This window comes from Barbus barbus (assembly GCF_936440315.1).
Source record: "Barbus barbus genome assembly, chromosome: 21".
NCBI classification, from domain to species: Eukaryota; Metazoa; Chordata; class Actinopteri; order Cypriniformes; family Cyprinidae; genus Barbus; species Barbus barbus.
Window position 1 is genome coordinate 13,615,229 of NC_136749.1, and position 24,152 is coordinate 13,639,380.

General features: G+C 35.0%; 2 protein-coding genes across 11 annotated transcripts; one reads left to right on the plus strand and one right to left on the minus strand.

The window, feature by feature from the left end:
- Positions 1-5: 5 nt before the first annotated feature.
- Positions 6-9,710, plus strand: LOC306886970 (platelet-activating factor acetylhydrolase IB subunit alpha1-like). Of its 7 annotated transcripts, XM_079444379.1 has the most exons (10): positions 196-258; positions 864-947; positions 1,100-1,189; positions 1,303-1,419; positions 1,854-1,919; positions 2,128-2,250; positions 7,951-8,002; positions 8,238-8,327; positions 8,675-8,731; positions 8,891-9,710. In XM_079444379.1, the coding sequence occupies exons 2-10, from the start codon at positions 870-872 to the stop codon at positions 9,010-9,012; spliced, it is 795 nt and encodes a 264-aa protein (XP_079300505.1). In that variant the 5' UTR covers positions 196-258; positions 864-869; the 3' UTR covers positions 9,013-9,710. The 7 variants fall into 7 exon arrangements, with proteins under 7 accessions (XP_079300510.1, XP_079300507.1, XP_079300511.1 ...); XM_079444382.1 differs by lacking the exon at positions 1,854-1,919 and having other exon boundaries at positions 192-258; XM_079444383.1 differs by lacking the exon at positions 1,854-1,919 and having other exon boundaries at positions 193-244.
- Positions 9,221-17,832, minus strand: LOC306886969 (cell adhesion molecule CEACAM5-like). 4 transcript variants are annotated; one of them, XM_079444375.1, is made up of 13 exons: positions 17,636-17,796; positions 16,563-16,865; positions 15,237-15,515; positions 14,822-15,085; positions 14,446-14,718; positions 13,423-13,674; positions 13,017-13,292; positions 12,650-12,898; positions 12,113-12,388; positions 11,776-12,027; positions 10,420-10,695; positions 10,087-10,320; positions 9,221-9,973 (listed from the first exon to the last, which is right to left on the minus strand). In XM_079444375.1, the coding sequence occupies exons 1-13, from the start codon at positions 17,682-17,684 to the stop codon at positions 9,885-9,887; spliced, it is 3,072 nt and encodes a 1,023-aa protein (XP_079300501.1). In that variant the 5' UTR covers positions 17,685-17,796; the 3' UTR covers positions 9,221-9,884. The 4 variants fall into 4 exon arrangements, with proteins under 4 accessions (XP_079300501.1, XP_079300502.1, XP_079300503.1 ...); XM_079444376.1 differs by lacking the exon at positions 10,087-10,320 and having other exon boundaries at positions 17,636-17,832; XM_079444377.1 differs by lacking the exon at positions 16,563-16,865 and having other exon boundaries at positions 17,636-17,749.
- Positions 17,833-24,152: the final 6,320 nt, after the last annotated feature.

Consider the following 24,152-nt stretch of genomic DNA (forward strand, 5'->3'; position numbering starts at 1 on the left):
CAAACGCAGATTTCGGCGAAGAAATAAACTACGGTCAAAAGGACTGGTTTTAAATAATGTTCGAATGTTTTACGTACATTTGAACCACTGAAACATAAAAACGAAGGAGATTTAATGACATTTTTGCGTTTATAAAGTATAATGTTATTTGCTCGGCGATCTGCCAGTAATGCCTGGCTCGATATTCCAGCTTCCGGGGTTTGGCAGCTGACCGCTGGCTGACTGATTGAGCACTGAACTCGTGGTAACGATTTTTTGGTAACGATATTTCCCGTGTCTTTAGTTAATATGAATCGACATTAGTGCTAACATGTATTATATATACTTATATAGCAAAAGTAGGATGTTACGCAGCGTTTTAACGCATGTGCGGCTTGTTCTTCTAAATGGAAGGTATCCGCATGCTAAGTGCTACATTAGCCATGTGAGCTGGTTAGTTATAAGCACAGTAAGCTGCACTAATGAGAACGTTGAAGAACGTTAACTTTTGTATATATTAAAACCTCCAGTTATTATTTATAAGATGCTAATTTTGCACCAGCTTGTTTGTGAGGTGAACTAACGTTAGTGCAGTGCAAACTTCACCCCTAAATTGCACCAAACTAGTTCAGCAGTGATTTTTTTCTTCTGCATTTGTGGTTGTCATAGGATGTGTACAAAGTACATAAACTAACCACAGTCTTGGTCTTATATGAGGATCCATATTTAAGGCTATTGGAGAAAATGCCTGCGCCCCAGTGTGCATACTATCTGCCCTAAATAGTATTGAAAATTACTACCATCACATAGAATTTAGGATGGATAGTATGCACATTGGGACGCAGGGTATGTAACCTGTCATGTCTCTCAATGTCTGTCTTCAGGAAGTGATGAGTGAAGATTCTAACCCTGCAGCCACACCCACCCCCTGTCAGGACATACAGGGAGATGGACGATGGATGTCATTGGTGCTTCTTTTATATAATAATATATTTTACAACCAAAATTACAATCCCTATTAGGCTGCTAATATATCACTTTGTTATAAACACTTAGCCAATATCTATTCTAATATACAAATGGAGTCTTAGTGGCATTTGTATTTGTTCTCATCTTGCAGCACAATCGATTTGTATCAGACAGTAAAGGGAAAGAGCCTGATGTTCTGTTTGTTGGAGATTCACTTGTCCAGCTTCTGCATGAGTTTGAGGTATAGCAAAGTATCTGCATCTCCCTCTTCATACTTAATATCTTTCATTCATATGAGTGACTGCACGCATATTTGTGTTTTTGTGTAAAATTAGTTTTTTTGTTTGTTGGTAGGTTTGGCGAAAACTGTTTTCTCCTCTCCATGCTCTGAATTTTGGGGTTGGTGGAGATGCTACACAGCATGTATTGTGGAGACTCATGAATGGAGAACTGGACTACATCAGCCCAAAGGTTTGTGATTTAAGAATTTGACCATTTATTAAATAATATTATAAACAAAAAAGATTACTCTTTAAAATACTCTTAGAGTTTGTTTTTCTCAAACTGATCAGTTTTTGTTTTTTTTCAAAATGAAACCAGCTTTTATCTGGAGACCTTTTTTTAACCAAGCTTTTCAAAATATTAGGGTGGAGTATGTTCACCCTATCCACCTTATTTTTCCCATTAGAACGGTTGCGGCTGTTTGTAAATTAAATGTGTCTGGCTTCCGGTCTCATCTGCGTCCAGCTATTTTTAGCTGTACAAAACAGCTCTTTTTGCGGTTTGATATTGCAAATTGGTGTGTCTTACCATATTATTTTAATGTATTATCTTAACACACAGGCTTGTAGTGCAAACAGTTTTACGGTTTACTGCACTGTTATTCTTCTCGTTATTTCTCTAAGGCAGCTAATGAACCGGAAATCTCGCACATTCACAGAAAACGGCTTACTTCCGCGTTGAAGAATAAGGTGGATACAAGATGGTCCAGATAAACTATATACATGTTAACAGTAAATCTATGCATTTGTATTTGTGTATGAATCCCTTATTTGTGTTGGGACATGAAAGAAAATGACACTATTTAGGCATCTTAAAGAGGAAATAACAAAGCAAACAAAAACTCTTGTATCAAAATGGAGTACGTAGAAATGTGATATTGTGTGTGTTTTTATACAGGTGGTGGTGTTGTGGGTAGGCACTAATAATCATGGTCACACCCCAGAACAGATCTGTGGAGGCATCATGGCCATCATCAATGTGATCCATCAGAAACTGCCCCATGCTCACACTCTTGTATTGGTTAGTTATCTTAGCTCCTACCTCTCTGTCACAGCATTGTTTAATTCTTTACAATAATTAAATTTTTAATTTAATTCATCATACCAGTATTATCAAAGTCAAACGCTGCATCCCAATTCGCCTACTTATACTATGCCCTAAAAGCATGTACTCTTTTTGTGAAGAAAAAGTACATACTTTTGAGTATGTAGCAGAATAGTAGGCAAGCTTTGGGACATACTACTTCGTCATAGCTGCATCTTTAACGGACACTTTGTTGCTTAGTAACGTGCATCCTGTAACTGTTTAAACTGCCCTGTCAATCATCTTGTCACACTTACCATCATCCACATTTCGTTTAATTTGATTTCTTACTGTATTGAAGAGAAATAAAGAAGCACATCGCGGGTCTTTCATGCCGAGAGCTCTGCTCATGTGTTTGCATAATGATACATTTCAAAGTTAATGACCAAACGTATCATTATAAAAGTTCACAGTGTTGCTGCAGATGAAATATAACATGGATAACATTAAATACATATTTTTTCATCAGGTTAGACATTAATTATTTATCATTCAAATCCGGTCTCTACCTGTCCGCTGGTTGGCCATATCCGCCAAGTTTGTAGTTTTTTTAAACACTTTTTATGCGTGTTTGTAGTTCTAATCGAATCCTCCTCCACAGCGCAATGTGTTGTGGGCAATATTAGCCGTTAGAGTGTGCATCGATATGGCCTGCGTCCTAATGTGCATACTATCCATCCTAAATTCTATGTGATAGTAATCTATCTAGTGATAGATTTTTCAATACTATTTAGGGCAGATAGGGTGGATAGTATGCACATTGGGACGCAGGGCTGCACTTCGAATTCTAACCGGAAGTAGTAGACCATCCGGGAATCTTTGGCATACTTTTTTAAACATACTATGATTTGAGACATACTAATTCTATTTTCGAATACTGTTTAGGACGGATAGTATGCGAATTGGGACGCAGCAAAAATGCCATTTTCTTAGCTATTGTGACATGATCAGCAGAGAATTAGGCAACAGAATACTTTTAAAAAAAAAGTAATATACCTGTCCAACAAAAGGTAAACATGTTTCCCCCCAAAAAATGGAAGAAGAGAAGGTAGGAAAAAAAAAAAGAATCAGGATATAAAAATTATACTGTTAATGATAATGATAATGCTATTTTTTTTTTTTTTTAATTATTCAAATAATTTCATAATATAAATGGACGTATTAATCACATTAACTATAATGTACACTACTGTTGGGGTTGGTAAGATTTTCTTTTTAAGAAATCAATGCTTTTATTCAGCAAGGATGCATTAAATTGCTTAAAAGTGACAGAAGTACTTTGTAGCATTATAAATGTCTGTAGCAAAAATTTGATGTTCTTTTGACATTTCTATTCTTCAAAACCCCTGGGAAAAAAAATTCAGTTTCAACAAAAATAGTTAACAGCACCGCTGTTGTCAACATAGATAATGATAAGACAAGTTCCTTGAGCACCACATTGGCATATTACAGTGATTTCTGAAAGATCATGTGACACTGAAGACTGGAGTAACAGCTGCTGAAAATTCAGCTTTGCTATTTCAGAAATAAATTTATATTATCATAAATTTTAAGTTGGATAATATTTTACAATATTACAGTTTTACTCTGTTTTTGATCAAATAAATGGTGAACAAAACATTCTTTCTCAAAAATCTTACTGACCCCTATCATTTGAAGGGTAGAGAGTATATTTAGTACATATTAATTTGAACCTTTTATTGTCAGTAACTGTTGTTTTAAATAGAAACCTTCCTTTTCTCCATTATCAAATTATCTTTCATGACATATAAACTGTAGTATCTCATTAGTTATCTTAGGCCGTCATTTCTTTATTGCTTTTTCATCAGCATTATCCTCAATAGATATTGGTATACGATTAACACAGCGTTTGGTGTAAAAGGCCCACACTTTTTTTTCCGTCTGTAATGGAATGCAATGCTCTCTTTCCTCTCCACTAGGGGTTGCTGCCGAGAGGCAAAAGTCCAAACCCTCTCCGTGAGCGTAATGCGAGTGTGAATGCTCTAGTTCAGGCTGAGGTAGCGTCTCTGTCTCATGTCTCCTTTCTGGACATGGACCCTGGGTTCATTCACTCAGACGGTTCCATCGCACACCAGGACATGTATGATTATCTTCACCTCACGCCGCAGGCCTACCAGAGGGTGTGCCAACCCTTACATGAACGCATCAAATCCCTGTTAGATAAACATGCTCCCTGAACACAAAACAAAATACAGCATAGACAGCCTTTCCTGTGCATTAACGGATCCTTTATGCTCTACAAATAGAACATTACTGAGATATGAACACTCTCAGGCAAACTCATGATTGTTTAATGTACATAAACACATATACTGTATATCACATGCTTTCCTTCAATATACATTATTGCTTCCTTGTTACTAGAAAAATAGATTTTATTGTTCATTGAGAAACAGCTTAAAGGGATAGTTCATCCAAAAATATGTCATTCTTCATGTTCCAATCACTGTATGATTCAACAATTTTTGTCCCCAAATGCATTTTCTTCTGTGCTCCAAGAAATACATAGTCATACAGGTTTAGAATGACATGAGGGCAAGTAAAAACCAAATTTTATTTTTGGGTGAACTATTGCTTCAAATTCAGTCAGATTTATTCTCTTTATGCAAAATGGTAGTGCATTCCAAAGTGTGTACATATATTTACAAGACCCAAAAACTCATGATGTTACTCTCTCGATGACCTCTGATGAGTAATGGTTTTTGAAGTGTACATAAGGGCTATGCACTGCTGTCGTGGTTTGATTGCGGAAGAGTTTCTTGTCATCCTTGTGTAGGAAACAGCAGCTTTCCTGAAAGCATGCAGTATAGCCCGTCAGATGTTGACAACTGCTCGTTTATTTGTTGAAAGGAACAATAATGGTTCATTTGGTTTCGTTCTCCATTACTGAATGTCCACAGTACATGCCCATAGTCTCTTTTCTGAGAAAAGGGTAGGTGCTTCACACAAAGTTATGTACCTTTTAAAATGATTCCCTCAGATTAGACACTTTGTGATAAACTCTGAATTAGTGTTTCAATTATTTTGTACAGTATTTTTTGTTGTTTTTGTAATTTTCTCCCATGTATGCGTTTACTTTATATTTGTATTGTTCATTTAGTGTTTTGTTCCAGTGTGTTATAAGCTGTCGAATCGCAAGACAGCAGGTGAATTATGTGAACTTCATGCACCGGGGTATCTGAAAGATTCATACTGTGGATGAAAATCTAAAATCAGACAAGGTTAAATTCTCTCTTAAGTTGAGAATTTAAATCATAAGGAGCAAATCACTGGTTTTATTTGATTTGTATTACAGTTGTATTGATGTATTACAACCAACAAACCATCACTTTCAAATGGTGAAGAATATGCTTAAATGTTGCGGTGTGAGATTCTTCTGCTGCTTTGTCCTGGTGTTTGTGTTCATACTGCTTTGTCGGAAGGGTTTTTGTGAACATTGTCATGTTCCAGTAATCTTGGGTTATCACAGGAATTGTATCTCCTCATGAGTTCTTGAGATTATATTCTCGGGAGTTAGATGTCATGCCTGGCAGTTCAATAAACAATTATCATGGAAAACCTGTCAGATGTGTTGTTTTGGATTTCCTTGTAGTTATTTTAAATGATATGTTTAGTTTATGAATCATGACCGAAACATAAGTCATAATAAAATGAAAACGTTATTTTACAACATTTGCCAAGTTTTTAGAAAGCTCTTTTTGGTGTTCAAAAAATATTTTCAATATTAACCAAAAATTTGCAGTTAGTATGATTTTTAAAAATATATTTTAAAAAGACACACCTAAGGTCACCAAGGCTGCTTTTATTTGATCAAAAATGCAATAAAACCGCAATATTGTAAAATATTACAGTTTAAAATAACTTAATATTGATATTGTAATGGAAAGGCTGAATTTTCAGCAGTCTTAAGTGTCACATGATTCTTAAGAAATCATTTTGATGTTCAGGAAACATATCAATGTTGAAAACAGTTGTGCTGCTATTATGCTTGACATTTCAGGATTCTTTGTTGAAAAGATTTAAAAGAATATTTGAAATAGAAATTGTAGCATTATGTCTTTACTGTGACTTTTTAATCAAATTAATGTTTTAAAAAACAATTCATATATAATTTTCTGGGGGGCATGACATTTTACAGCCTTAACTAGCCATAAAAATATCAAGATTAATTAAATTTAGATATTAAACGTGCTTAAATTATTTTAATCGTGTGTATCTATGTGATTAAAGTAACAGTTGCTTTCAGAAAACAGTCTTCAGTGGCTGTCAGTCTGACACCGACAGATCGCCTTGAGCTGTATGAACTGAAGTCTGTTGATACTGTGTCACTGCACAAATACTGTTAAATACCTCCTGGCACCTACAATCTGATAAGCATTGCAAAACACTCGGCTGGGACATGTTATGGTGTACACAAAAAAGTGTTAGGTGACACATGAGATCATGCTGAGTGATTCAGCCTGTTAAAGATGGAATTACAGTTCCAGGATCTCTGTAAATCATTGAGTGTCAAGACAACCCATCTGTACTTTAGTTCTTTTTAGAAGTTGTATTAACTCAAATGTCAAGCACAACATGTCCAATATGTCAGCATGTGCCGGTAGATTTACAGGTAGAATCTGATTTCTCTTCATTCCATTTTATCTGAAAGCCCACTTCAAGACACTTATATTTCTCCATAACTTTGAACTGATATACGCAGTCTGCTTAACACACAATAAGGGTTCATATCAAAACCGCCACATGTGAACCATACCTGCACAGCAATTTTGTACCATTCTTAATAAAACTGTTTTATTTCAGCCATATTCTTAGTAATGCCAATGCATCTCAGTTTGGTTGAGGTTAGAACTCTTGACCAAGACGATGTTTTTCCATTTTCATTCAGCAGTTATACAATAGCTTATACTTTTAGTGAGGCCACCATATCTTTTCAGTTTAATGAATCTGAGTGAATACAAGTTTGATTATGGTGTGCATGCTTGATATCATTAGCTGAGTTGTGCATCAAGTTTGACTCAGGGTCTTCTTGTTCTCAAAAACATCATGTTTTAACATGACATATTACTGTTGCCGCATCAGTAACCGCATAGTATGTTATTAGACTAGAGAAAGGACAATTTATTTCTTCTAAGGTTTAGTGAAACCTGAACTACGGATTCCCATAAAACACTCAAATGCAGAACATTTGGCACTGAACCAAATAGGTCTCCTTGGAACTGAACTAAACTGAGTTATAAATGTGATATGGTAAGAATAATAATAATAAAAGAAAAATCTGTGAGGGGTCACATCAAAGTTTGAATTACAAAGGAGGCAAAATAATAGCTTTCTTTTCCCAAATTGCATGCAGCCCTCATCACAAATCTTGGCTGTTCCCAGTAAACTAGATATGCTGTCAACTTTTCATTCACACTTCATTTCTAAAATTATATCCAACAAGTTGGGGCATAATCAGATGTGACTTTTGAGCCCCAGAAATCAGAGCTTTGTCGTATAAATACTGTGTAACCCTAGATTTGAACACAAAGTTCTCTTGAAAAGCAGGAATCTTGAAGACTTAAAAGCATTCTTTTAGACAACGTTTCTCATTTTCTGATAACAATGAACTTCCAGGTGCTTCTGCTGGTCTTTGCTGTGGTGATTGCCACTAACATCCACTGTCAAGGTAAAAATCATTTATGAATACATATACTCTGTGCTATATGTCATTTTCTATTGTAATATGGTTATTTTGTGTTATTTTTATATGGCGTTAGTTTTCTGTCATGTTACAAAACAACACTTAACCTGTTATATCGCTGTTAAATCCTGTGATATAATGCATTTTTGTTTTAAATAAGTAAATTTTTGTGTATAATTTATATGAAGCTTTGAGGTTTCTGTATACTCCTTTATTGCAGCACAACCTCAGCTTGGAGATTCAAATAAATCTCCAGTGATCAAGGGTCACGGCAGATCCAGGCAACAGGGCAAGACATGCAATTGCATTGGTCAGCAATGATAATACTCTTTCTCTATGCAAAAGTTTACAGAAAGTTGCATTTTCTCAAACCTACATAAGAGCGGTCACCATGGATGATTTAAAAATAACATTTCAATGACTCACAACATACCAGGAGCCCAAAATCACTTATATTTTCTCATACCTTAATAAACATTTACTGCGATTCTGTAGAAAACACTCATTTTATGTGTTGCAGTAATAAAATATCTCTTCTTGTGCTTCTTAAAGTGTGATGTCGATTTATGTGCTACCTAAATGTAGTGCTTTGTAGTGTTTTAAAAAGTATTTATTGTATAAAATGTTTTGTTTTGATTGATGCGTTGTTTTCCATAGGAAGAAGAAATGCACTGGAGCAGAACTACTGTCCTTGTGAGCTGCAACGTCAATATAGTGAGTCGTGCAACCTGTATTTACCCAGACCCTTTTGTTTGTTATGTTAAACATAGCATGAAACACTGAGTCAAAAGTAAGCTTTTAAAATAATTGTACAAAAAGCTACTAGCTTTTCTGGAAGTTATAATACATACATCTTTTTTGTTTTATTTTCAGGAATCCTCAGTAAACAGCAGCAAGCTTTGTGCGTAAAGAAGAGGATTTTTACATTAAAAAAATGCCAACTGTTGATTGGAGGAAATAAGAAGGAGACAAAAGGCATCAGTATGCCGATTTAACTATAAACCCCCATCATTTTAAACATGTACTTATCACACCATATCTTAAGTTGTGTATACTGAAATATTTTTGTATCTCTTATATTCAATAACATTTAATCTAGTCAATGTTCTACATCCAGGTCTTACAATTGGGGGGAAAAGTACATACTGGAAAAAGACATGCAAGTGCATTTAAAAATAAAGCATGTTGATAAAGATAGAAATTCATTTGAATAGTTTACTTTTATTTGGTCTATAAATAAAGTGTATAACATTTCACCATGTTTTGATCTTTTAAATGTAAAATGCATTTATAATTGGGACATAATCACACAGAAGGCATATCATTTTTTTTATAAGAAAAGATTGTGAGATATGTTTGGGAAGCAAACAGAAAGGTCATTTGGATAATTGGACATTTGGATATGTAATTTGCCTATATTTGCCTGAATTTGTTGCATGTTAGCTTTTCAAGATAGAGACTTAAAACCAGAGCTACAAATCAGAAAATAATCCAGCCTTTATTAATATCAGCAGATTTAATTACAGTATAGCATTCATGTCTAAAATGAATGATAGTAATAAATGTACCAAATATATAGTTTATAGAAAATAAATATATAGGCAAATAATGTAGTATGATTAATTTTTTTCTTTTTTTTTACTTCGTACTTGCCAAAAGAGTGTTTGGTTAATAAATGCTCATATCTGTCTTTACATGATGTTTAAATATGTTTTAAAATTAAGAAGCAGTTCAATTAATCTGGGCTGAATGATCTTGCCAGTGCGATTTTTTCTTGCTGTTTTTAAGTGATAAATGTACCCACAAGCCTCATTCAGTCCACATACAGGCCTCAATGACAGATGGCATATTCACAGCAATATCAGTATTAGAGCCATTCATCCAGCACAGGGATCAGCAGAACGAGCAGAGCCGTCAACATCACACTCGCCTGGACACTGACAGCAGCGTTGGGGTCTGGGGTAAAGACAGAGGAAATGATGATCTGTTATTAGGTTACTTCAAAAAACGCGGCATTAACTTTTATTTTGCATGTTAACTGCTGTGTGTGAATTTGGGCTAATGCTCACTATTGACGACTTGGCTGGTGTAGACTGTTACATTGGTCAAAGGGTTTTTGGCCACACAGGTGTAATTGCTGCCCAAGATAGAGCTTATGGGAAGTACTATGGAAGAATAATTTCCTATTACTGTGTTGTTTTCGAGGATCCAGTGATACACAGCTGGCGGCTGAGACACTGCCAGACATGTCAGGACAGGGGGAATCCCAGGGCGTACAATGATCTGCACACTCTGTGGTCCAACTGCCCAATAAACACACAGAGCTTTAGTTCATGCAAAATAAAAGTTTTTTGAAGTCAGATTTATATCAAAGTAATTTAAACATGTTTTATATTACTCACAGATGACCACAAGATCGTATGGTTGACTGACATGCTGTTTCACCGCGTTCGAAGCGACGCACTGGTATCTCCCGTCATCAGCAGTCTGCAAGGCTTTGAAGGTCACAGTGGTGTTATCTGATGAAAATGTAACACTGCTTGATGGCTGGAAATTCTGGTTGTTTCGAAGCCAGTGGAGTCTGTTGTAGTGTCCCTTCACATGACAGGTGAGCTGCAGACTTTGGGAAGCCAGAGGAATAGAACGATCGGGGGTCACGTCCACTGTCACAATGGCCTCTGTGAAGTGTACAGAATATTAGACTAGTTCCTCACCTTGTGGTAGGTAGCGTGATTATATATCAAGTACCATTGCATTTTTCCAATTAAAGGGATAGTTCACCCAATATGAAAATTTTGTCATCGTTTACTCGCCCTCATGTTGTTCCAAACCCATATAAGTTTCTTTCTTTTGTCAAGATATTTTGAAGAATGCTGGTAATCAAACAGTTGATCTTCCCATTGACTTTCATAGTATTTCTTCCAATAGAATATCTTCTTTGGTGTTCAACGTAAGAAAGAGAGTTACACAGGTTTGGAACAATGAGGACAGTGAGTAAATGAGGACAAAATTTTCATTTTTGGGTGAACTTTTAAGAGCAATCTTTATTTGAATGTTTATTAGTTTGCAGTTTGTACTCCAATTCAAGAAAAATTTACTCTTATGAGCCAGTACTTTTTTACTGAATCAAAAACATATAGTCCGAGCAACGTAGCCCGATTCTCAGAAAGAATGACTCTTTTTTTTTTTTTTTTTAAATGAATCAAAAACATACAGTGAGACAAGTGTTGCATGATTCCCAGAAAAATTGCTCTGATGAGATGGTTCTTTTTACATTTAAATTTAGTAATTTAGCAGATGCTTTTATCCAAAGCAACTTAGAATTGAGGACAATGGAAGAAATCAAAATCAACAAAAGAGCAATATGCAAGTGTTATGTCAAGTCCCAGCCTAATGCAGTACACGCAGCATTTTTTTTTTAATTGTATAATAAATAAAAAGAAAACAAATAGATATAACACAAAAAGAATAGAGAAGCTAGCGTTAGGTTTTTTTTTTTTTTTGAAAACATACAGATGTTTTAGGAGTCTTCAAATAAATGACTATTATAAAACGGTTCTTTGAACCAATCTTTCGAAAAGATGCCATAGATAATTTACCACATTTGTAGAGAGAGAATTTCATAATTAAGCAAAATTTAAATAACTTTTTCAAATGATTCCTTTCAATATGTATATGAAAAAGACATGATATGAATATGATCCTCAAAGAACACGAAAAGACTTACTGTAAAATCACTTTAAGGAATTATGTCTTACCAATTACAGTTAACTGGAGTGCTGCGTTGCTGCTGCTGCCTGTGATGTTATTGAAGGCCATGCAGGTGTAGTGTCCATTATTGGTTAGCGAGAGATCTGCTTTCACATACACTGGACCATCTCCCACCTTTGAATTGTTGTGGAACCAGCTATATTGACTATGAGGACGAGAGACTGCAGAACAGTTGAAAATCACGTTGGACCCCGTCTCTGCAATGCTTGGGCCAACAACTGTTGTGTTCCACGGACCATCTGAAAGATGCCATATACATTAAAAATGACTCCCATGAACGTCCCATGATTCAAAGGACATGTTACAAATATCAGTGTTACTCACAGTTGACCATCAGGTCATAGGCAGGGCTAGTCATATGGCTGACAGCGTTACTTGCTTCACACTGATAATGTCCGTCATCACTGAGATTTAGACTTTGGAAGCTCAAGGTCGAGTCGTTATTGGAGAAAGTGATTCCATTGTGAGGATGAAGGAACATGCCGTTTTTCATCCACTTGATGTGTTCAACATCTCCAGTGGCAGTGCAGGTCAATGTAAATAACTGATTGATTACTGGTTGCTGATTGCCTGCATTTACAATCACACGGCTGATTGGATCTGAAATTTAGACAGAAATAACAAATCAGACAGATTACTTCACTTAAAGGGGTAGTTCACTTAAAAATGAAAATTCAGTCATCATTTACTTATGTCATTCCAAACATATGCATTTCTTTATTCTGTATAAACCACAAAAACCTTTCCATATCACTCTATGTAAGAACTCAACAGATGTGCTGATCTGCCCGTTGAATAACCAAACGTATAAACTATTCATACAGTACAGTAAATACATTATTTGAAGTCATAACAACTCACATCTTAAAGTTAAATCCAGTGATACATTGCTGCTGCTGCCTGTGATTTCATTGGAGGCCATACAGGTGTAGCGTCCACCACTTTCCGGTGAGAGAGCTTTAGTTAACAATGGACCCTCTCCCACCTTTGTGCTGTTTAAAAACCAACTGTATCGACTTGGTGGGTGAGAGTCAGCAGAACAGCTGAAGTTCACATTATGTCCTACAGCTCCTACAAGTGGACCAGAGATGGTTGTGTTCCATGGACCATCTGTTAAGGCACAGACACAGATAAAGCACAAGCCACTTTCTGCTCAAAGTTACTTTCGAAAGTGTTGCTTACGAGAACAAAACCCAGCAGCTAGGTCAAAGTAAGGTGTTTTACTCACAGAAGACCTGGAGGTCATAGGTCTCACTGGTTATGTTGTTGACAGCATTACTAGCTAGACATTGATACAGCCCATTATCGCTTAGAGTGAGTGGGTTGAAGTTCAAAACTGAGTGGTTATCGGTGAAATTGATCCTATTGTCGCTGTACAGGTTTTTCCCGTTCTTCATCCACTGAATGTGTTGAACATCTCCACTGGCAGTGCAGGTTAGTTTGAATGACTGATTGAAGATTGATTGCTGATTGTACCTATTCACCGTAACATTGCTGACAGGAACTAAATTTCATACATAAAAATTATGAATCACATCAAACATTTTGGATTTTAAAAACCAGGATGTTAAACATTTTCACACAAATGCATTTGCTGGTTTCAGTTAAGCAAAGTACTGAATTGAATGACTCACCATACACAGCTAATGTCACTGAGTCTCTGCTGCTTCTGCCTGTAATGTTATTGAAGGCCATGCAGGTGTACTCTCCGCTATCGGTTTTTGAGAGAGGTGCAGTCACATAGACTGAGCCATTTTTCACATTTAAGCCACTGAAATACCAGCTGTATTGACTTTGAGGACGAGAGACAGAGGAGCAGTTGAAGGTCGCGCTGGATCCCACCACTGCTATATGTGGACCAGAGGCTGCTGTGTTGTTTGGGCCATCTAGCAAATACATGAACTGTTTTAATATTTTATCTTTACATTACAAGACAACTGACAATGAACTGCAAACCGATTTAACCAATATTTTGGACTCATATATAAGGTGAAATGCTGGAAGATGGATTTACAGGATATAATTCAATATATTATTAGAGACAACAAATTAAAACATTTGCTTTGGTTAGTTGTCTAGCACAAAACAGAAAACGTGAAAGAGTGGTATCTAGCTGCATTTCTGGGGCAAGATGGTTCCTACCTGGGGCAAGAAGACTCCTAAAGTTTATATTTTTTAAAAAGTGTCATTAATGTAAAATACTAAATCAAATATTTTATGTGCATGTACATATTTTAGTTCAATAACTGACAAAACGACGGACAAAATCAAATAACAGTGTTCCATTTAGAGTATGAATTATAAAATAGTATGGATTCAAATTAAATGATTCAGCTCAATTAGCTTATAGGTTATGATGAATAATGTTATGGATTGATAGAGATTATGTTAGAAATGCACATCTAACTAAATAAATTATTTATAAATAATATAGATAAATTTAACATAACATAAAATTGATTTAAATACACTATTATCTTATTAGAAAATTTAACCTTAAAAAACGATGTTCAGATCACAAGCATAGATTAATAAAGCATAACCATTCAATAATGTGTTCAGATGACTTTTCATGACCATTTGGTCGAGATGAAAATGAAAGATGGGAGGGCATCAGGAAACAGGAAACACGGATGTTCTGGAAATATCATACTCACAGTTGACCATAAGATTGTAGGCCTGGCTGGTCATGTTGCTGACATCATTACTAGCAGCACACTGGTACAGTCCATCATCACTAAGATCGGAATGGTAAAAGCTCAAGATTGAGTTATTATTGAAGAAAGTGATCGTATTATCGGCGTCCAGGTATATGCCATTCTTCATCCAATGAATGGAGTCCACTGGCCCCACAACATTACAGCTTAGATTAAAAGCCGTGCCTTCTACTGGATAACCTGCTGAATGTACTGTCACTGCTGATATTGGATCTGAATAAAGATAAAAAAAAATGTATTGGAGATAAAAATGATCACAACAAGTATAATCATGAAAAATTTAGAAGAAAAAAAAATACTTCCTGTGTGTTCTCACCAATTATTTCAATCGTTTTTGTCACTGCAGCATATCTGAGCGTGACTGGATTTTGGCCAACGCAGGTGTACTCTCCCCTCATGTTCTGAGTTGTGTTTCTAAGGTTATAACTTGGACCAGAGACATTCAGACGATTGCCATTGTACATCCAGTAGAAAGAAGCTGTCGGTTTGGAGTCAGCAGAGCAAGACAGAAAAATGTCCGAACCAGAAACGTATGCCACTTTCTCTGGCCAGGCTGTAATTGCCAGGTTACCGGGCCCATCTAAACACATAAAACCAATTGAGTTGACCTTTTGAAATATGAATTAAGTGCTCAGTTATTGTCAGCTGCCCATCCCTCACCATGCCCTTTGAAGGGATCCTGTTTTAGCGTTATAGTGAAATCATCATTGTGCGCTGCCTGTAATACTCACAGCTTATGTTTAGATTCATTTGATTAGTCTCAGCTTTGCTGATGTTGTTTTCCACAAGACACTTGAAAGGTCCTTCATCGTAGCGTGTCACACCAGTGATGAAGAGCTCTCGTCCATTGTTCCTGAGCTGAACTCTTCCTCCCGCTGTGACTATAGCGCTTCTGTTGTGCCATGAAAACCACAGTGGCGTTCCGCTGGCGGAGCAGGTGAACATCACGGTGTCGTTAAACTCCACCAGGTTTGTCATGTTTACAAATGCGGTTACATTACTGACAGGTTCTACAAGTTAACAGAAAATGTTTAGTGTGAAAGTTTAAAGTAATTTATGTATTTAATCAGCTTTTCAAATCCATTAGCATCCCCTCAACCAAAGTTCTCTGTGTAAGTATATTTGGACATGTTTACTGCAGAGTAGGCCTACAGTAAAACCATACATAACGCTGCTGTCTTAGCTAACAGGTTAATGTTAGCACAGTAGCCTATAGAATTTTTTATAATGAAAGTTTTTGCATCCAAAGAACATTAAGCAATCATGAGGTAAATATAGGCGTTATAATATTACATTTTGTACAGGGAGTGTAAGGGTTTGCTGTTTGAGTTACGTTGCATTAGCAAAAGTTAATTACATTGTGTGCTCAAATGTTTGTTTTGAAATCACCCTCATTTACAATGGTAAAACAGCCAAAGATTATTGTATTTTTTTTCTTTCTGTCTGTATTTTGTTTTGGTTTACAATGCTTTTATCAGTAAGAGCTAAGAATTTGTCAAATCTCATTGTCAAATTTACGATTTTGCTGATCCATGCAAAGCCGCTACCTTGATTTATTTTATAATATTTTGACTATTAAATGATTCAGTGGTCACATATATTGAGGAAGTATATTCAAAGAAAATACTTTGAACATAGTTAAATTACACTGAACTACGAGGGCGCCATAACATTGCATTTAAATAAGCATTTAACCCTGAAAACCCTTGTGTGTGTTTCTTAAAGAAAACATAACAGGAAGTAAAGTACATGATTTGTTACAGTTTTACCTAGAACTTAAGAAACATTTAATACCACTCAAGAAATCTTATTTGTAAATATATAAAAAGTGTTTCACATGATAACATCCAAATGTGAACCTAAAAACAAAGTTCTATGGCTCATTTTTTAACAAACTTTACAATCTAGGCATGTTATACAATGATAATTTAAGACAAGTAACTTAACAATTCTGGGAATACATTTTCTTAAGTAGATGAATTGAAGTTTTTCAAGTTCTGTGAATATTTAAGTTTCACAGTGTGTAGTATAAGAGGATGTTTTTTTTTTCAACTTACCCTGAACATCTAATATAATCTCTGCTCGTGTTTTGATCGGTGACAATGATTCTAATACATACAGACCAGAATTCTTCAGAGTTACGGACGATAAGGAGAGCTTATATGTAGAACTGTCAAATTCTGTTCCATTTTGGTGGCTAGTTCCCTGAATAAGGCCCCCAGGGTACCACGTGTACAATGTACTAGGTCCATATAACCAGAGCCCAACTGTAATGGTCCCAGTGTCATTCACACTTATAGTGACATTGCTCCCAACAGCAACGGGGTTTTTTGATGGAACCAGCAATAAAGCATAAAGACCTAGGACAGACAGGAGTGGCAGTCAGTATAATTTTGAATATATAAAGAAAACTTTCAACTCTTCATTGTAACTGCATAACTTGGATGGAGCCAAGTCTACTGATTTACATATGGTCTTTGCATATTCGTTGCTTGTTTCCATATAGTACTAGAAAATAGTTTTCATGATTAGCATGTTCTTGCTTGTAAAAGGACACAGTCACAGCAAAATGATCAAGTGAGTCTTGAGTACAACCAATGAACAACATTTATTTAATATGTAATTATTATGTCAATTACCCTCTAAGCATTTTTATCGCTAATGTAATTTATTTTCTGTTTGTAATCTTTATTTTGCAATTTATTCAGAAAATCTGGTGTTAATGTCATTGCATCCACAAACGTACTTCAAATATACAAGTACAAATATACATTTCTTGTCGACATCTAATACTGACAGAGGAATCTGAGTAAAGTGAAATATTCAAATATAATATATAAAATGCTTTTGATCATAATTTAAAAAGCTATTTGTTGCTCAGTATTTCTGATAATTTCCAAAATTTTACATAAACCTACTTTTTAGGCAGAATTACAAGTAAAATCTGAACAAATTCTGAAGATACTGAATTAAAAAAAAAAAGATTTGAAAGTCAACTGTTGTGTCAAACAACTGTTGACTGGTAAATTTACATTAACAAACAATCTCCTTTCTGCGTTGTTGTTTATGAAAAATACAAAATTAGAATTGAATAGAAAAATATTAAAGGAAAATACAGCTGAATAATTACCTGGTGCACAGATTAAGCTGAAGAATATGGCGAGTACTTTGTGTCCCATTTTGGAAATCCTAACTTGAAAATTCTTCACTTCTTTCACAGACTTCAGATAAGTCTGCAACGAAATGGTATAATCATCGCTATACTTTCATTCTGCTAATATTTACCTTGTTATGTAAATGGCTAGGGTCACCAATGAATAAGCATGTGACAGAAAGTTACACACACCTTTTGTCATCATCACACACATTCACATTGAGTCGAGGGTGTGTTTGTTGTGGTCGACTGCAATCTGGAACCAGACTGCTGGTACCCAGATGACGTGCTAGTCACAAATCGAAGGTCATGCCATACGTATTAAAATAGTTCCTGGTGTTGTAGGAAAAGATTTGTGTTTAGTAAAATGTGTGGACTATCAACACTAAGAGTTGATATTAGCATTGATATTAACAGTGACTCATGATGACAACTAAAGTTTGATCTTTTCTTTCAAACCAGCTTTCAGCGTCACTCCTGGTTTCGAGTTCTGAGTGTGTACAGTATGTTTCAAGTATATTGAACTGTTTTATCTCAAATGCAGGATGTAAACCAAACACGTTATTGAAAAGCCTTGTTTAACATGACTTCATTTTGTTTGCATTCTAAAAGATTACTTCAGATTGACAGGAATTTTTATACAGAAAATATAGTGAGGGATCATGAATCATGACTGTTTGTTTTGCGATTATTTAAATGTGATAGCGCCCTTTTGACTTTCATGTTCAGCAGTGATGCACCCAATAACCATTCCCACATACTTGACCCTTTAATAATAATAAAACATTTTATAAATTAAATTTAGTCACTTATTGATCAGGGACTAACAATAATCAGACATAATCACAAATAAATTGGAAAAGCAAATCAAGTACTACGATATCAATCCTTTGATACCCTTGCCCTATCGAGGGGTGGCAGGGATGCTGGATCCATCAGAGCATTTTGGGCCATAGACAGGGCATCCCTCTAGACACATGGACAGTCCATCACAGATGACACACACTGAGTCTGGGCAGTTTACCTAACCTGCTTGTCTTTGAAAGTGGGGGAGCACATCAGCAAACTCCACACAGAATGTCTTCTGACTCAGTCAGGACTCGAACCAGTGACCTTCGGTGACAACGCTATACCCTATTAGTGTGATCCTCTTAATCATAAATTTGGAAATGTCAATAGTAGACAACTAAATCAAATAGTCTTGTATTTATATGTAAATATATCCCCAGAGTGATATACCACATAGTTTGTTTATAAAATATATTTAATTTAATTCTTTATTTGACAGGGACAATAGACAGTCCGAAAACTGCCCCAGAATTAGCTACAGAGCTAAATGTCATCTGCTGTATATAAATATACCCTATAAATATATTTATAGGGTAAGGCAGGATAAGATTTAAATAAGAAGGCACCTTATTTATTCTCTTAACCATATTGCACCAAATCTCATTTCAACAGCCTGTGCTATTTTTAATTTTGTCATTTCACCTGAATATCAAAACAGCTTTGAAGTTAATTAATCAAATTCTGTGTCTCAGGAGAATAGTGATCCATGACATTGCATTGTGTTGAATATTTTTTGGTCCATTTATTAATGAGAGATTTGTGGAAAGTATAGTAAAAGTATAAAAGTATAGTTTGTATTTTGAAATGAAAAGATAAATAGGCTGGTAAGAGGACCTCCAATAATATGCACAGACTAGTGGTAGACTGTTAATATTTTTTTTAATTAAGTTTGATATAGTCATTTAATAATTTAAAGAATTACATGAACATTTAAGACATAATTGAGTGAAATCATGCAATTTGAAGTCAGTATTAAAGTAAAATATGGGCAATTAAACATGTAAATATTCATATGCCTGTATATAAGTCATATTCAGCTTTGTCTGTCATCGTTTATTCAATTCTAAATTGTAAAAACAGTTTTGAACAGAATAGCTGGTTTAGTTTTATACATTAACAACACTATATATAAACTACATATAAATATTAATAAGAAAGCAATTCTGTAGAAGCTTAGTGGGCTTCTTACACCAGCAGTGGCCTCTTTGAATACTTTTACAATTTGTGCAATGACAATTTAGCAAACGTTTCTATTTCTTTCTTTCAATAACACATTGATTGATGCATCATCATCCTGCACCTGCTAAACTTATATCTAAATGTTACAATTTAACATTTTTCTTAAGGGTGTTATCTCACATCTTCAGATGTTTGCAGCACAATCTTGGAAAATTTCTGCCTTTACGTTTACAGCTTGTCGCTGAGGCAGTGCTCTCCAAAGAAACACCGATATACTCTTTAAGGCTGCATATTAATATCAGTACATAATTGGCCATTATGTTCTTTTTTTAAACATAAAGTCCACAGTATATGTTGGATTTATGCTTATGCAGTTGACATTTGAAGGAGAATTAAATATTTCCATTGATGGTTGTAAAACTGTAAACATTTTCTAATATTTATATGCTTATGCTGCTATCAAATGCAACAAAAGTATGATTAAACTATAGTCTATCTCATGATGTACTGTAGTAGTCTAGACAGGACATTGCTGTAAAAACACATGGTAGCAACATTTTAGGTTATACAGATTATACTTAAATTTGCAGTAAACACTTGTATTTACTGATAATATCAATATACCAACCATTTCATAGTTTTATATTACGCTGACAGTGATGTGAAAAAAGCTTGAAGTAAATAATAAGGAAGTAGATAATTACTATATAGAAGCAGGTGCACAGTGTCATTCACACAAGCACTCAACAGCACCATGGTAACACACATGAATAAATATTAAATAAACAATTTAAAAAAAGATTTAAATAAAAGATTTAATATAAAGCCCACACAAAACTTATTATTTTAAAAAAGTGCTGCACAGGGACTTCTGGGAATGTCAGTTTACAAGGTATTTAATTTGTTCTTTTTCACTTTCAAAAGCTTAAATATAACATTATATTTTACTGTAAAATTACATTACTGTTAACCAATTAACAGGTTTTTACAGGTCTTATACCATTAAAATCGCTTTTTTTCTTCTTTTTTACAGTGTTTCAGAATAAAAACCGGTTCTTAAAACTAGATTACAACTGCTACCATTTTGATTGTAAAATGGTGGAGAATCCATTTAAATATCTGTGTCACAGTGCTATTGTTCAAAAGGCTCTATTTGTCTGCTACGTCTCCTGCTACGCACCATTAGCAAAAAGATCTGATGTTCTGTAGTAGCTACTCTTTGACGTTCTTGTGTTTTCTCTTATGTAGGCCTACTCTTTTCAGCTAAACCGCTGTTCAAATTAGAATCAGACATTCAGTAACTGTGTGGTTTGTAAACAGTGTCATGAACAAGCAGTTAAACTATTGGCATCAGTGAACGACATATTTGCTCCATAATAAACATAGATTAGGCTTTTCACTGCCACCATTGTAAATGCATCACTGGGTCATGCATTTTTTTTTTTAATTTCACGTATCATCAAAGGTATAGTTTACATTAAAATTAAAATTATGTCATCATTTACTCACCATTATGCCATTCCAAACCTGTATTCCTTCTTATGTGGAACATAAAAAATTAAATAAAAAAAATTAATACAGGTTTGCAGTGACATGAGGGTGAGTAAATGGTAACAGAATTTACATTTTTAGAATCAACATGTCTGTTCACAGACCATTCACAGATGTCCAGTGAGAAAAAATAGTGTGGCTGCTGCACCCTGATTGTGTGGGAACCACAAGTCAGTAAACAAAGTCAGTAAAATGATATCCAGGGAGAATTATATCTTCAATGAGCGATCAGAGAACAAATAATACCGAAGCCTGGGTTTTTTGGCTGTGGAGGACCAGCCTCACATTTTATACTACAATGCACATTATTGTCTGGAAATATTTGTCTACTTATGTTTGCGTTATATCGCAAGACTTCTCTAGAGACAAAGCCATCTGTTGATTTTATTTATCTTCAGGAGAGAGGCAAACAGTCATAGCATGTCAGATGTAATGCTCTCTGTGTAGCGGTTAAAAGGTTGGCTCTGTAATGCAAACACAAGCAACAATGCAAACGGACTCAAGTATAGGCTATATCGCTGCAGCCCGGAGACCTCCAAGTGGGAGTGACTTATGCCACAAGTAGGTTGGGACAGCTCCAAGAGGGAGGGTAGGTTTAGGGTTGGGTTTGGTGTAGGGCATATTAACAAGGCCCTTTGGAGCTGGCTCCGACCTCCGTTTATACCCATCTCAACTGCTGGCGCTTTCAAGTCTGTCGTATCACAGCATAGACTGCATCACAGGCGCGCTCCCTTGTTTACTGGCGCCATCTTGCGCCTAACTTCTTGTAGTGAAAATCAGAGCAGGCTACTTAAGTATTTTTATTTAGTAGAGACTGTAATATTGTTGCATCGTCTTTTTGTTATGTCGATTTTCCTTCTAATTTTAGTAATGGAAATTTTTTTTAGCGGAAGTAATTAAAAAAGGTAAATAAAAAAAATAGGCCTATTCCAAATAAAGTTTCATTCCCATGTATTGTTTTATTTGCTAAGTAGCTGGGCAAACAAAAATAGGTCTATTTTCTAACAATGTTTTGCAAACATTCCCATTAAGTTATGAAAAAGTTATTTCTGGAAGATCTCTGAACACTCAAAACGTTACATTTTTTAAATGTTTGTTGTTGTTTGTATGTTTATGCGAACGTTAAGGGAATATTCTATTTTCCAAACATGATTGGATTTTTGCTGAACTGGTTTGGGGGGGGGAAATCGCTTTCAGGATTACTAGAAAGTTACAGGTTTGATCAAGTTTGGAATTGAACTCTGCAGGTAAGTGGACTTTGAGGCAGATTTGAGAATCTCTGATTTATAACTTTGCGAGCACCTTGCAAGAACATTATCCAAAGCTCTGAAAATGTTCCTTGTTAGCCAGGACAAAGTTTATGGCAAAATAATCCCTCTTTTAGGGTGACATTCCTTACTTAAAAGATTCCTTGCTTTATTAATTTTAATAAAATCTCTTATTTTTCAAAATGAGTGCTTCTGAAAAGAAAAATCAGTATCAACATTCTGGTGTAGCTGTAATCTGTGGGGGGAAAACAAACAACAAACAAACAAACAAAAAACAAGGGGAACAATTTCAGTTCATTGGATCCAATGAAGTAAACAAATGTCTGGTGAGTCCTCCAGAAGTGTCATTATTTAATAGTGCCCTCCAAAGCACATAATGGTTATACAACTATTGGCAAATTAAATCTGTCTGGAATTTGGCACAATAGGGTAATGTCCAATAGGGTAACATTAGGTAAACTTTAACAGACAATTGCATACTTTACTTTACTTTTACTTTACTTTTGTCATTTAGCAGACGCTTTTGTCCAAAGCGACTTACAAATAAGAAAAAGTAACTAAAACTAAAAAGTTACAACTCTATAAATACTATCTACCCACATATTTAAGAAAATAAAGAAATTAAATAAAATTAACACATGCATATAACAACAACATTTCAATAATAAACATATCAATGAAAAAATTAAATAAAAAGCTACTACTATCCCTTGCCGGTGTCCCTGCCCGGTGGAGTCGCACGGTAGAGTCGATGGTCTTTACACTCTTTACTTTTTTACTTTTGTCATTTAGCAGACGCTTTTGTCCAAAGCGACTTACAAATAAGAAAAAGTAACTAAAACTAAAAAGTTACAACTCTATAAATACTATCTACCCACATATTTAAGAAAATAAAGAAATTAAATAAAATTAACACATGCATATAACAACAACATTTCAATAATAAACATATCAATGAAAAAATTAAATAAAAAGCTACTACTATCCCTTGCCGGTGTCCCTGCCCGGTGGAGTCGCACGGTAGAGTCGATGGTCTTTACACTCTTTACTTTTTTACTTTTGTCATTAAGCAGACGCTTTTGTCCAAAGCGACTTACAAATAAGAAAAAGTAACTAAAACTAAAAAGTTACAACTCTATAAATACTATCTACCCACATATTTAAGAAAATAAAGAAATTAAATAAAATTAACACATGCATATAACAACAACATTTCAATAATAAACATATCAATGAAAAAATTAAATAAAAAGCTACTACTATCCCTTGCCGGTGTCCCTGCCCGGTGGAGTCGCACGGTAGAGTCGATGGTCTTTACACTCTTTACTTTTTTACTTTTGTCATTTAGCAGACGCTTTTGTCCAAAGCGACTTACAAATAAGAAAAAGTAACTAAAACTAAAAAGTTACAACTCTATAAATACTATCTACCCACATATTTAAGAAAATAAAGAAATTAAATAAAATTAACACATGCATATAACAACAACATTTCAATAATAAACATATCAATGAAAAAATTAAATAAAAAGCTACTACTATCCCTTGCCGGTGTCCCTGCCCGGTGGAGTCGCACGGTAGAGTCGATGGTCTTTACACTCTTTACTTTTTTACTTTTGTCATTTAGCAGACGCTTTTGTCCAAAGC